This window comes from Rhinoderma darwinii, chromosome 3 (assembly GCF_050947455.1).
Source record: "Rhinoderma darwinii isolate aRhiDar2 chromosome 3, aRhiDar2.hap1, whole genome shotgun sequence".
Lineage (NCBI taxonomy): Eukaryota > Metazoa > Chordata > Amphibia > Anura > Rhinodermatidae > Rhinoderma > Rhinoderma darwinii.
Window position 1 is genome coordinate 48633828 of NC_134689.1, and position 13399 is coordinate 48647226.

Below are 13399 nucleotides of genomic sequence, written 5' to 3' on the forward strand. Positions count from 1 at the left end.
TTTTACACTTTCCAAACAGGAGTATAATGGGGCTGGAGAACCAAGAGGATTTTCTGTGTTTCTCATCAACTTATGCAAATCTTTAAAACTTGAGGCATTTATAGTAGTTCTCAATTCTGTCTCTCATGATGAACACAAGGGAGAAGAACGATAAGTAGCAGAGAAGAGCTTAGGAATCGTTCCAACTTTGCTCAACAACAGCAGATACCCTCTTTTCATATTCACGTTTGTTTTCCTGATAAAGTTGTGCGGCTTGACTGTTCGCAGGGCTGTTTGGATTTGGTTCATCAAGTAGAGACTGAAAAAAAATAAAAACGTTTAGTTAAGTGAACGAAGAAATAAAAAATAATGGATAAAAATTGCATTTTGACCATCGCATGCTGAACTCTATTTCCATTTTCTCAAGGCCCTACCGCACTTCATCTGCAACGCTCTGTGGTGCACATATCCCATGATCCCTATAGTGCACAAAGTACACCAAAAATAATGAATTGGAACACTCCTGCTTTAGTGACATGCACGGCCCTGTAACGGAAATACATGGATAAAACGGTCAGCAGATCCTACTTAACATCGTTCAGGAACCTAATATGTAAAAAAAACTTCATGACTTAGATGTGATCAATAACAGGTGGATCCTGAGTGTCAGAGACACACAGGACCCCCTGTCACCAAAGCGGTCAGTGCCGCTGACCTGACTGATTAGTTTCAGTGCAAGATCCTGGATACATAGAAGATTTGTTTTCTCATCCATTCTGTATTCTCATCCGCTACTGTATTATGCTGCGGATTTTCCGCAACGAATTCCGTTTGCGGAAAATCCGCAGTATTTATGCAACGTGTGAACTGAGCCGAACATATATTTTTTCTTTACTACTACTACTACGTCTCCAAAAGGTTTCCATAGCCTTTAAGGGTGAATTCTCACACTGCAGAATTGCAGATTCCACACTGAAAATTCAGCAGCAATTTACAGTACAATACGTGTGGATGGGGTTTTAAGAACTCTGTAGTGGGGGAAAAAAATGAGCGAGATTGTGGGCAGAGTGTGGATTTTTAGCAATGTGAAATTTTTCATCAAAATCCAGATGTAACTGCAGATTTCAGCACAGATCGGAGGTGGAAACATTCTGCAGTAGGGTGTTGTTCTGTAAGGCTAAGTTCACACCTCGTTTTGTGCACACGTTTGTGGCATAAGATGACGTACACGTTTTTAAAGTTACAAAAACGTATGCATTTGTAACATACGCTTACTTTTTTGTAGTATACATCATATACGTTTGTGTCCTTTCTTAATTCTAAGTACTTCTTGTGCTAAATCAAACTTTGTCAAGTCAAAATATAAGGGAAGTAGTAGGGAGTGGCTGCAGTGTTTTCTGGTGCCAGTACGGATTAGCTTGGCAGGGGAGGAAATGGTTTATCTCATAATCTGGGTAATTTCCCATATATAGTGACGAAGATGTATACTTTTTACGTATGCAGAAGTAGGGTTTAATATTGCATACCTAGTCTATACGTCACCATTGACTTAAATACAAATAAAAACATGTGTGTGGAATACATTTTGGAAAGGTACTGAAAAGCGTAGTAGCTGTCCCATCCAGTATAATGCCCCCATAGCTGTCCCATCCAGTATAATGCCCCCATAGCTGTCCCATCCAGTATAATGCCCCCATAGCTGTCCCATCCAGTATAATGCCCCCATAGCTGTCCCATCCAGTATAATGCCCCCCATAGCTGTCCCATCCAGTACAATGCCCCCCACAGCTGTCCCATCCAGTACAATGCCCCCCACAGCTGTCCCATCCAGTACAATGCCCCCCACAGCTGTCCCATCCAGTACAATGCCCCCCACAGCTGTCCCATCCAGTACAACGCCCCCACAGCTGTCCCATCCAGTACAACGCCCCCACAGCTGTCCCACAACCAGTATAATGCCCCCTCGGCAGCTACCATATGAGCCTCCCCTCCAATACCCAGTATAATGCCCCTAATAGAAAAATAATAACATAACTACTTACCTATCCCTGTTCCCACGACAGGTGGTGGGTCCTTCTCCTCCTCTGCACTGTGTTGTGAGTGACTCGGCGCAGACAAGCGTGATAAAGTCACTACATTGCGCCTGCCTGCGCCAAGCTGCTTGCGGCACAGCGAATGCTGGAGCAAGGCTCCAGCATTGAACCCAAATGAATCTGCATCCTGCGGACGCAGATTCAGTTGGAGGCTACACCAGTGCTGTGTGGCAATGGGGGCCCTGTGGACCCCCCACAGGCTTAGGGGCCTGGTCGCAATTGCAACCCCTATAGTTACGCCACTGCCGGCCCTGGAGTGGACCAGTCCGGTTACCTGACCTTACATGACTGACTCAGGTCACTCTTGGGCTGGCACAGTCCGGTCACCTCACCTCAGGTGACCGGACTGATCCACTCTTGGGCTGGCACGCACTGACTTCAGACTGCCGCTGCCATACTTGGCTCCTAAATGTGAGTGAGTAGGGCTGAATCGCGGCGCTCAGAGTAAGGGCGGGTCGGACCAAACTATCCTGCGGGCCGGACCAAACTATCCTGCGGGCCGGACCAAACTATCCTGCGGGCCGGACCAAACTATCCTGCGGGCCGGACCAAACTATCCTGCGGGCCGGACACTCCCCACCCCTGATCTAATCTACAAACAGGACAGATGTAATAAGGTTATTACACAATGGCACACTGTAGTGGCTTAAAGGGTTTGGGCCCTTTTACACTTGTCAATTATCAGGCAAACGACCGTTTACAGAACACTTGTTCATTGGCTGATTGTATCGGTTTAGATGCCTAAGGATATGTTCACACGAAGAGTTCTCACTGAGGCATATTTCGGGGCATAAAAGCAGGATCCACCTTTTAGCCATCACATCTAAGTTAGATATAGTTGTAGGGGATTCTATAATCAGAAAGACGGATAGAATAATTTGTCGCCAAGACCGCCTCAACCGAATGGTTTGCTGTCTCCCTGGTGCCAGGGTTCGGCATGTGGTGGAACGGGTGGACAAATTGCTGGGAGGGGCTGGTGATGATCCAGCTGTCGTGGTCCATGTAGGTACCAACGACAGAATAAATGGTAGGTGGAGGAGCCTTAAGAATAATTTTAAAGAACTAGGCTACAAGCTGAAGGGAAGGACCTCCAAGGTTGTATTCTTAGGAATACTGCCTGTGCCATGCGCATAACAGGAAAGACAGCGGGAGCTCAGGGAGTTAAATGCATGGCTTGGTGTAGAGGAGAAGGCTTTGGGTTCCTAGAGCACTGGGCTGACTTTTCATTGGGGTACAAACTGTATTCTGCAGATGATTTGCACCTAAATGGAAGGGGGTCCGTCCGCTGTGCTGGGGGAGAGAATTCTAACTGGGGTGGCAGAGTATTTAAACTAGGGCTGAGGAGGGAGGTCAATGTAGAAAATAAAGGGGTAGCCCGGTTAGAGAGGGGTCAGACTTTATTGGTGGGGGGAGAACAGACTGTGGGGAGAGGACTAGACAAGATAAGGAAATCCTTTTGTTACAAAACAGCAGTGTAAATAAAAAATGACCAAATAATCACATTTCTGATAATAAAAGTGAAAAACTGAAAAGGCAAGTTAAAGTGTATGTTCACAAATGCCAGAAGTCTAGCAAGCAAAATGGGGGAGCTGGAGGCCTTGGTACTGGAGGAACATATAGATATACTGGGTGTTGCTGAAACATGGCTAGGCTCTTCGCACAACTGGGCTGTAAATCTACAGGGTTTTACACTTTTTCGGAAAGACAGGACAAATAGGAAAGATGGTGGTGTATGTCTGTATGTGAGAAGTGATATTAACCCCTTCCCGCAAAATCACGTACAGTTACGTCATGGGAGATGGACTGCTCCCGCATCTCGACGTAACTGTACGTCATGGAGATGAAGCTGGCTCAGGAGCTGAGCCAGCGACATCACCGCCGGGTGACAGCTGTATGTTACAGCTGGCACCCTGAGGTATCGGCCAGGACCGGAGCTAGCCTCCGATTAACCCCTCACATGCTGCGTTGAATAGCGATCGCAGCATGTGAGGAGTTTATAGCCACCGGCGCCCCAGCAACGTGATCGCTGGGTTGCCGGTGGCTGCAAAGGCGATCGGAGGGTTAATGCTTACCTCCCGGTCCGCCAGCAACGGAATCCTCCTATGCCCCGTCGTCGGCGGGGCCCAGGAGGCTTCCGGTACCATCGGCAAGATGGCGCCGGCTCAGCTTCCGGCTCAGAAGCTGAGCCGGCGTCATCAGCTGTGGGTGTCCGCTGTATGTTACAGCGGACACCCCGATCTATAGCCAGGAACCGGAGCTAGCTCCGATTCCTGGCATTAACCCCTTCGATGCAGCGATCCATTGTGATCGCTGCATCCTAGAGGTTTGTAGCAAATCGGCAGCCTTGCCACGCGATGGCAAGGCTGGCGACTGCTACCATGGCAACAGGAGCCCTAACAATGGACTCCTGTCTGCCATTACGTAAGCTGATTAGGCCCCACCCAGAGGCGGAGCCTGATCGGCTTGCTGTCAGTGAACAACTGACAGTTCTAATACATTGCACTACATAGGTAGTGTAATGTATTAGAACATCAAACAAACTGTTGGACCTTCAAGTCCCCTAGTGGGACTCAAGAAAAGGGTCCAAAAAAAGTGTCAAAAAAGTAAAAATAAAAGTTGTAAAAAATACAATAAACGTTTCAAATAATAACACAAAACACAATCGCCCTTTTTCCCTTATCAAGACATTTATTATTGAAAAAAAATTATAAAGCCATACATATTTGGTATCGCTGCGACTGTAACGACCTGAACTATAAAAATATTATGTTATTTATTCCGCACAGTGAACGCCGTAAAAAAAATAACTAAAAAATACTGACATAATTGCTATTTTTTGGTCACTTTGTCTTCCAAAAATTGAAATAAAAAGTGATCAAAAAGTCGCATGTACCTAAAAATGGTACCTATAAAAACTATAACTCGTCTCGCTAAAAACAAGCCCTCATACAGCTCCGTCGACGAAAAATTTAAAACCGTTATGACTCTCACAACATGGCGACAGAAAAAATCCATTCTCTTTACAAAAGTTATTTTATTGTGCAAAAAGTTGTAAAACATAAAAAGTGCTATAAATTAGGTATCACCGGAATCGGACTGACCCGCAGAATAAAGGTAACATGTAATTTATAACACGTGGCGAACGCTGTATAAAAAGAACTAAAAAAATATGCGAGAATTGCTGTTTTTTGGTCACCTTGCCTCCCAAAAAAAAAGGATAACAAGTGACCAAAAAGTCGCGTGTACCCCAAAATGGTACCAATAAAAACTACAGCTCGTCACACAAAAAAAAAACAGCCCTCATACCACTACGTCTATGAAAAAATTAAATTAGTCAAGGCACCAATAAGCCAGGAAATAAAAATATGCAGTTGTGCCGGCCCGAGGGGAACATTTCTTCTGTTTCAAGTGGCGAATTATCAAGGCCCCTAAAATTAGGGATCCAGGAAGGGGAGGGCCCAAACATATCTGCTTGAAGTGAGGGTGCCCGTATTATACCAGGACAACACTTTCCCAGCAAAATTCCCCAAACTACAAAGGTGCGGAGTGCGGACCAAAAGGGGGATAAGTAAAGACCATTTATTAGTGCGACACCGGCCTGTGCAGAAAGGATTGTGTCACAGCATAACACACATCTATGGATCATTTTATTGTTTTTTTTTACCCCATTATTATACCACCTGACTATGCCCCTTATATACTCCGCCCGCCTTACATGTGCCCCCACATTATAAACGGAAACACCAGTAAGACTCCAAACAAAACTACTACAAGCAAAATCCACGCTCCAAAAGCCAAATGGCGCTACCTCCCTTCTGAACCCTACAGTGTGCCCAAACAGCAGTTTACTTCCACATATATGGCATCGCCATACCCGGGAGAACCCTTTTAACAATTTTTGGGGTGTGTCTCTCCAGTGGCACAAGCTGGGCGCCACATATTGGCATATCTATTGAAAAACCATTTTCACTCTGCAATATCACGTGCACACCAATTTCTGCCAATCACCTGTGGGGTTAATATGCTCACTACACCCCTAGGTGAATACCTTGAGCGGTGTAGTTTCCAAAATGGGGTCACTTCTGGGGGGGATCCACTGTTTTGGTCCCACAGGGACTTTGCAAATGCGACATAGCGCCCAGAAACCAATCCAGCAAAATCTGTACTCCAAAAGCCAAATGGCGCTCCTTCCCTTCTGTGCCCTACTCTGTGCCTAAACAGCAGTTTATGACCACATATGTGGTATTGTCATACACAGGAGAAGTTGCTTTACAAGTGTTGGGGTGCTCTTTTACATTTATTTGTTGAGAATATGAAACATTTTCAGCTAAAACTACGTCTTATTGAAGAAAAAGGATTTTTTTTATTTTCACTGCCCAATTCTAATAAAATCTATGAAACACCTGTGGGGTCAAAATGCTCACTACACCCCTAGATGGATTCCTCAAGGGGTGTAGTTTCGTGAATCGAGTCACTTTTGGGGAGTTTCCACTGTACTGGTACCTTAGGAGCTTTGCAAAAGTGACATGGTGTCAAGAAACCAATCCAGCAAAATCTGTGCTCCAAAAGCCAAATGGCACTCCTTCTCTTCGGATCCTTGCCGTGTGCCCAAACAGCAGTTTATAACCACAAATGGGGTATTGCCGTACTCCAGAGAAGTTGCTTTACAAATGTTGGGGTTCTTTTATTCCTTTATTTGTTGAGAAAATGAAAAATGTTGAGCTAAAGCTACGTCTTATTGGAAAAAAAGGATTTTTTTTATCTTCACTGCCCAATTCTAATAAAATCTATGAAACCCCTGTGGGTTCAAAATGCTCACTACACCCCTAGATGGATTCTTCAAGGGGTGTAGTTTCCTAAATGGAGTCACTTTCTTGGTGTTTTCACTGTTTTGGTCCCTTAGGGGCTTTGCAAATGCGACGTGGTCTCCGCAAACCATTCCTGCTAAATTTGAGCTCCAAAAGCCAAATGGCGCTCTTTCCCTTCTAAGCTCCGCCGTGTGTCCAAAAAGCCGTTTATGACCACATGCGGGGTATTGTTTTACTCGAGAGAAATTGCTTTACAAAAGTAGTGGTGCATTTTCTCCTTTTAGTCCTTGTGGAAATTAGAAAAAATTAGCTAAACCTACATTTTCTTTGAAAGAATGTAGATTTTCATTTTCACGGCCTACTTCCAATAATTTCTGCAAAAAACCTGCGGGGTCAAAATGCTCACTATACCCCTAGATAATTTCCTCAAGGGGTATAGTTTCCAAAATGGTGTAACTTTTGGGGGATTTCCACTGTTTTGGTGCCGCAAGAGCCTTTCAGACCCGACATGGAGCCTAAAATATTTTCTAATAAAAAGGAGGCCCCAAAATCCTCTAGGTGCTCCTTTGCTTCTGAGGCCGGTGCTTCAGTCCATTACCGCACTAGGGCCACCTGTGGGGTATTTCTAAAAACTGCAGAATCTGGGCAATAGATATTGAGTTGTGTTTCTCTGGTAAAACTTTCTGTGTTACAAAAAAAACTGATGAAAAATGAATTTCTGCAAAAAAAAATGAAATTTGAACATTTCACATCTACTTTGCCTTAATTCCTGTGAAACATCTAAAGGGTTAAGAAACTTTCTAAATGCTGTTTTGAATACTTTGAGGGGTGAAGTTTTTAAAATGGGGTGACTTAGAGGGTTTCTAATATATAAGGCCCTAAAATCCACTTCACAACTGAACTGGCCCCTGTAAAAATGGCCTTTTGAAATTTTCTTGAAAATGTGAGAAATTGCTGCTAAAGTTCTAAGCCTTGTGATGTCATAGAAAAATAAAAGGATATTCAAAAAACGATGCCAATCTAAAGTAGACATATGGGTGATGTTAATTAGCAACAATTTTGTGTGGTATTACCATCTGTCTTACAAGCTGATACATATAAATTTAGAAAAATGCAAATTTTTGCAATTTTTCGCTACATTTTGGTGTTTTTCACAATTAAATACTTAATGTATCGAGCAAATTTTGCCAGTAACAAAGTCCAATGTGTCACGAGAAAACAATCTCAGAATCGCTTGGATAGGTAAAAGCATTCCGGAGTTATTACCACATAAAGTGAAACATGTCAGATTTGAAAAAATTGGCTGTGTCCTGAAGGCCAAAACAGGCTGTGTCTTGAAGGGGTTAAGGCGAGTGTGAAAGAGACATTAGAGGGTGAAGATTGTGAGGAGGTTGAAACCTTGTGGGTGGAACTAGAAAGGGAGGTAATCACTGAAAAAATTACTTTTGGTGTAATCTATAGACCCCCCAATATAACTGATCAGATGAAAAAGGAAGGTCAGCTATATAAACAGATGGAGCGGGATGCACCGGCGGGTACTGTAGTAATAATGGGAGATTTTAAATTACCGGGATATTTACCCCTTTAGGACACAGCCTGTTTTGGCCTTGTGGACACAAATGATCTTTTTCAAATCTGACATGTGTCACTTTATGTGGTAATAACTCTGGAATGCTTTTGCCTATCCAAGCGATTCTGAGATTGTTTTCTTGTGACATATTGTATTTCATGTAAGTGAAAAAATTTGGTCGATAGTCAATATTTGTGAAAAACTTCAAATTTTAGCAAAAATTTGCATTTTTCTAAATTTAAAAGTATTTGCTTGTAAAACAGATCGTAATACCACACAAAATAGTTGCTAGTTAAAGAGGCTCTGTCACCAGATTTTGCAACCCCTATCTGCTATTGCAGCAGATAGGCGCTGCAATGTAGATTACAGGAACGTTTTTATTTTTAAAAAACGAGCATTTTTGGCCAAGTTATGACCATTTTCGTATTTATGCAAATGAGGCTTGCAAAAGTACAAGTGGGCGTGTTGAAAAGTAAAAGTACAACTGGGCGTGTATTATGTGCGTACATCGGGGCGTGTTTACTACTTTTACTAGCTGGGCGTTGTGTATAGAAGTATCATCCACTTCTCTTCAGAACGCCCAGCTTCTGGCAGTGCAGATCTGTGACGTCACTCACAGGTCCTGCATCGTGTCGGCACCAGAGGCTACAGTTGATTCTGCAGCAGCATCAGCATTTGCAGGTAAGTAGCTACATCGACTTACCTGCAAACGCCGATGCTGCTGCAGAATCATCTGTAGCCTCTGGTGCCGGCTCGTCTGACATGATGCAGGACCTGTGAGTGACGTCACAGCGTGATCTCTGGAGAACACGGCTGTGTCTGCACTGCCAGAAGCTGGGCGTTGTGAAGAGAAGTGGATGATACTTCTATACACAATGCCCAGCTAGTAAAAGTAGTAAACACGCCCCGATGTACGCACATAATACACGCCCAGTTGTACTTTTGCAAGCCTCATTTGCATAAATACGAAAATGGTCATAACTTGGCCAAAAATGCTTGTTTTTTAAAAATAAAAACGTTACTGTAATCTACATTGCAGCGCCTATCTGCTGCAATAGCAGATAGGGGTTGCAAAATCTGGTGACAGAGCCTCTTTAACATACCCCATATGTCTACTTTAGGTTTGCATCATTTTTTTTTTACGTCCTTTTATTTTTCTAGGACATTACAAGGCTTAGAACTTTAGCAGCAATTTTTCATATTTTCAAGAAAATTTCAATAGGCCATTTTTTCAGGGACCAGTTCAGTTCTGAAGTGGCTTTGAGGGCCTTCTATATTAGAAAGTCCCCATAAATCACCCCATTTCGAAAACGGCACCTCTCAAGGTATTCAAAACCACATTCAGAAAGTATTTTAACCCTTTAGGAGTTTCACAGGAATTAAGGCAAAGTAGAGGTGAAATTTACAAATTTAAATTTTTTTTTGCCGAAATTCATTTGAAATAAAAAAATAAAAAAAATCTGTAACAGAAGGTTTTACCAGAGCAACGCAACTCAATATTTATTGCCCAGATTCTGCAGTTTAGAAATATCTAACATGTGGCCCTAGTGTCCTAATGGACTGAAACACAGGCCTCAGAAGCAAAAGAGCACCTAGTGGATTTTGGGGCCTCCTTTTTTTAGGAATATATTTTAGGCACCGTGTCAGGTTTGAAGTGGTCTTGTGGTACCTAAACAGTCGAAAACCCCCCAAATGTGACCCCAGTTTGGAAACTGCACCCCTCAAGGCATTTTTCTAGGGGTATAGTTAGCATTTTGACCCCACAGATTTTTTGCAGAATTTAGTGGAATTAGTCTGTGAAGATGAAAATCACCTTTCTTTCTGCGGAAACAGAATTTTTTCATTTTTACAAGGAATAAAAGAGAAAAAGCACCCCATTATTTGTAAAGCAAATTTCTCCCGATTATGGCAATACCCCATATGTGGTCATAAACTGACGTTTAGACCCACAGCAGGGCTCAGGAGAGAAGGAGCACCTTTTGGATTTTGGAGCGCAGATTTTGCTGGATTGGTTTTCAGTGCCATGTCGGGTTTGCAATGCCCCGGAGGGACCAAAACAGTGGAAACCCCCCAAAAGTGACCCTATTTTGGAAACTGCACCCCTCAAGGAATTTTCCTAGGGGTATAGAGAGCATTTTGACCCCATAGGATCTTTTTTACAGCAAAGGTGAACAAAAAAACAGCGATTTTGGCACTTTAAATTCTTTATTTCTTACAGTGTTCACCTTGCGCAATAAATTACGTTTGACTTTATTCTGCGGGTCGGTACGATTACGGCGATACCATATGTGTATCGTTTTTTTTTTTACGTTTTGCAGCGTTTGCACAATAAAATTACGTTTCTATAAAATTATTTATTTTCTGAGACACCATATTCTGAGCCGTAACTTTTTATTTTTTTGTCAAAAAAGCTGTGGGAGGTCTTGTTTTTTGCGGGACGGGTTGTAGTTTTTATTGGTACTATTTTGGGGTAAATGCGATTTTTGAACATTTTTTATTCTATATCTTGGGAGGGGTGGTGACCTAGATTTCCGTTTATTTTGTTTGCGGCGTTCACCGTGCGGAAAAAACAACATAGTTTGGGCCCTTACGAACACGGTGATACCAAATGTGTGCTTTTATTTTAACGTTTTCATTTTTTCCCTATAATAAATTACTTATTATAGGAAAATAAAAACTTATTTTTACACTTTTAGAAAACATTTTTTTTTTACTTTTTACACTTTTCTTTTGCCTGCAGCTCTGATCGCTGCTAGAATACATTACACTACCTAGGTAGTGTAATGTATTCCAACTGTCAGTCTGACGTCACAGTCACTCTGACAGTAAGTCTACGAGAGCCAGCCAGAGGCTGGTCCTCATAGGCTTCCATACATGGCAGACCCGGAGGCCGTTGCCTGGCCCCTGGGTGCCATCACAAGCATCAGCAGCCCCCACAATAGCATGGGAGCTGCTGATGTGCTACAAACCCCCCTAAATGTGGTGATCGCAATCGAGCAAAACATTTATCGGGTTAATCGCCGAAATCAGCGGCGATGAGCCAATTATCGGTAACACTGGAGTGTCAGCTGTAGGTGACAGCTGTAGGTGACAGCTGATCTCCCAGTTCCCGATGCACACCTTATCGCCGACAGTGTGCATCGGGAATGACACTGACTTCCGGTCACTCTGACAGGAAGTTTATCAGGACCAGCCGATGGTTGGTCCTGATGGGCTTCCGTCCATGGCAGACATGGAACCATTGTTTGGCTTCCGTTTGCCATACTAACCATTGGCAAACCCCGCGATTTCGGACCGGGGTCTGCCGATATGCTAGAAACCCCTAAAATTCCGCTGGCCGGCAAGAGCGGAGAGTCACCTGTCGGCGACAGCTGACCTCCCCGGTGCACAATGTCGCCGACAGTGTGCACCGGAAACAACTCAGTAACTGTACGTCCTCGTGCGGGAAGTAACCTCCCGCAACAACATACAGCTACTTACTCGTGCGGGTAGGCGTTAATTGGTGTAATAGTCCGGCTTCAACTGCAAAAGGGAGACATTTCCTCAACCTGTTGTAGGAAAATTTTATGGGCCAGTTTGTGGAAGACCAGACTAGAGGTGGCGCTCTGTTGGATCTCGTCATTTCTAATAATGCAGAGCTTGTTGGGAATGTCAATGTTCGTGAAAACCTCGGTAACAGTGATCACAGTATAGTTACATTCTATACTGTAAAAAACAAACACAGGCTGGGAGGGCAAAAACACTTCATTTTAAGAAGGCCAATTTCCCCAGGATGAGGGCTGCAATTCAAGATATAGACTGGGAAGAACTAATGATAAATAATGGGACAAATGATAAATGGGAGATTTTCAAATCTACTTTGGGTAATTATAGTGCAAAATTTATTCCTATAGGTAACAAGTATAAACGACTAAAATTAAATCCCACATGACTTACACCTTCTGTAAAAAGGGCAATACATGACAAAAAAAGGGCATTTAAAAAATACAAATTTGAGGGTACAGCTGTAGCCTTTGTAAAATATACAGAGCGTAATAAAATCTATAAAAATTTAATAAAATTAGCAAAAATACAAAATGAAAGGCAGGTGGCCAAGGATAGTAAAACAAATCCCCAAAAATTCTTCAAGTATATAAATGCAAAAAAAGCGAAGGTCTGAACATGTAGGACCCCTAGATAGTGGTAATGGGAAGTTGGTCACAGGGGGATCGATAGAATGCAGAGTTACTAAATGGGTTCTTTAGCTCTGTATATACAACAGAAGAAAGAGCAGCTGATATATTAACAGCACTGGCACCCGCTATATCAGTTGATATACTGAATTGGATGAATGTAGATATGGTCCAAGCTAAATTAAATAAAATGTGCAAAAGGCCCCGGGACCAGATGGGTTACACCCTAGAGTTCTTAAAGAGCTTAGTTCAGTTATTTCTGTCCCCCTCTTCATAATATTTAGAGTTTTTCTAGTGACTGGTATAGTGCCAAGGGACTGGCGCAGGGCAAATGTGGTGCCTATTTTCAAAAAGGGCTCTAGGTCTTCCCTGGGTAATTATAGACCAGTAAGCTTAACATCCATCGTGGGGAAAATGTTTGAGGGGCTATTGAGTGATTATGTGACAAATAGTATTACAGGTGACAGCCAGCACGGTTTTACTAAGGACAGAAGTTGTCAAACCAACCGGATTTCTTTTTATGAAGAGGTGAACAGAAGCCTAGATAGAGGGGCCGCTGTGGATGTAGTGTTTTTGGACTTTGCAAAGGCATTTGACACTGTCCCTCAGACGTCTAATGGGTAAATTAAGGACTATAGGTTTAGAAAATATAGTTTGTAAATGGATTGAGAATTGGCTCAAGGACTGTATCCAGAGAGTTGTGGTCAATGATTCCTACTCTGAATGGTCCCTGGTTATAAGTGGTGTACCCCAGGGTTCAGTGCTGGGACCACTATT

The 13399-nt window shown here is 43.0% G+C and overlaps 1 protein-coding gene across 1 annotated transcript in view; it reads right to left on the reverse strand.

Annotated features, from left to right (window-relative positions):
- UBE2B (ubiquitin conjugating enzyme E2 B) overlaps nt 1-13399 on the reverse strand; it is a 36325-nt gene continuing 22926 nt past the window's right edge. The window contains exon 6 of the mRNA XM_075856335.1: nt 1-298. Within this exon, the coding sequence (XP_075712450.1) occupies nt 170-298 (129 nt within the window). The 3' untranslated portion in view covers nt 1-169. The remainder of the gene's footprint in view (nt 299-13399) is intronic.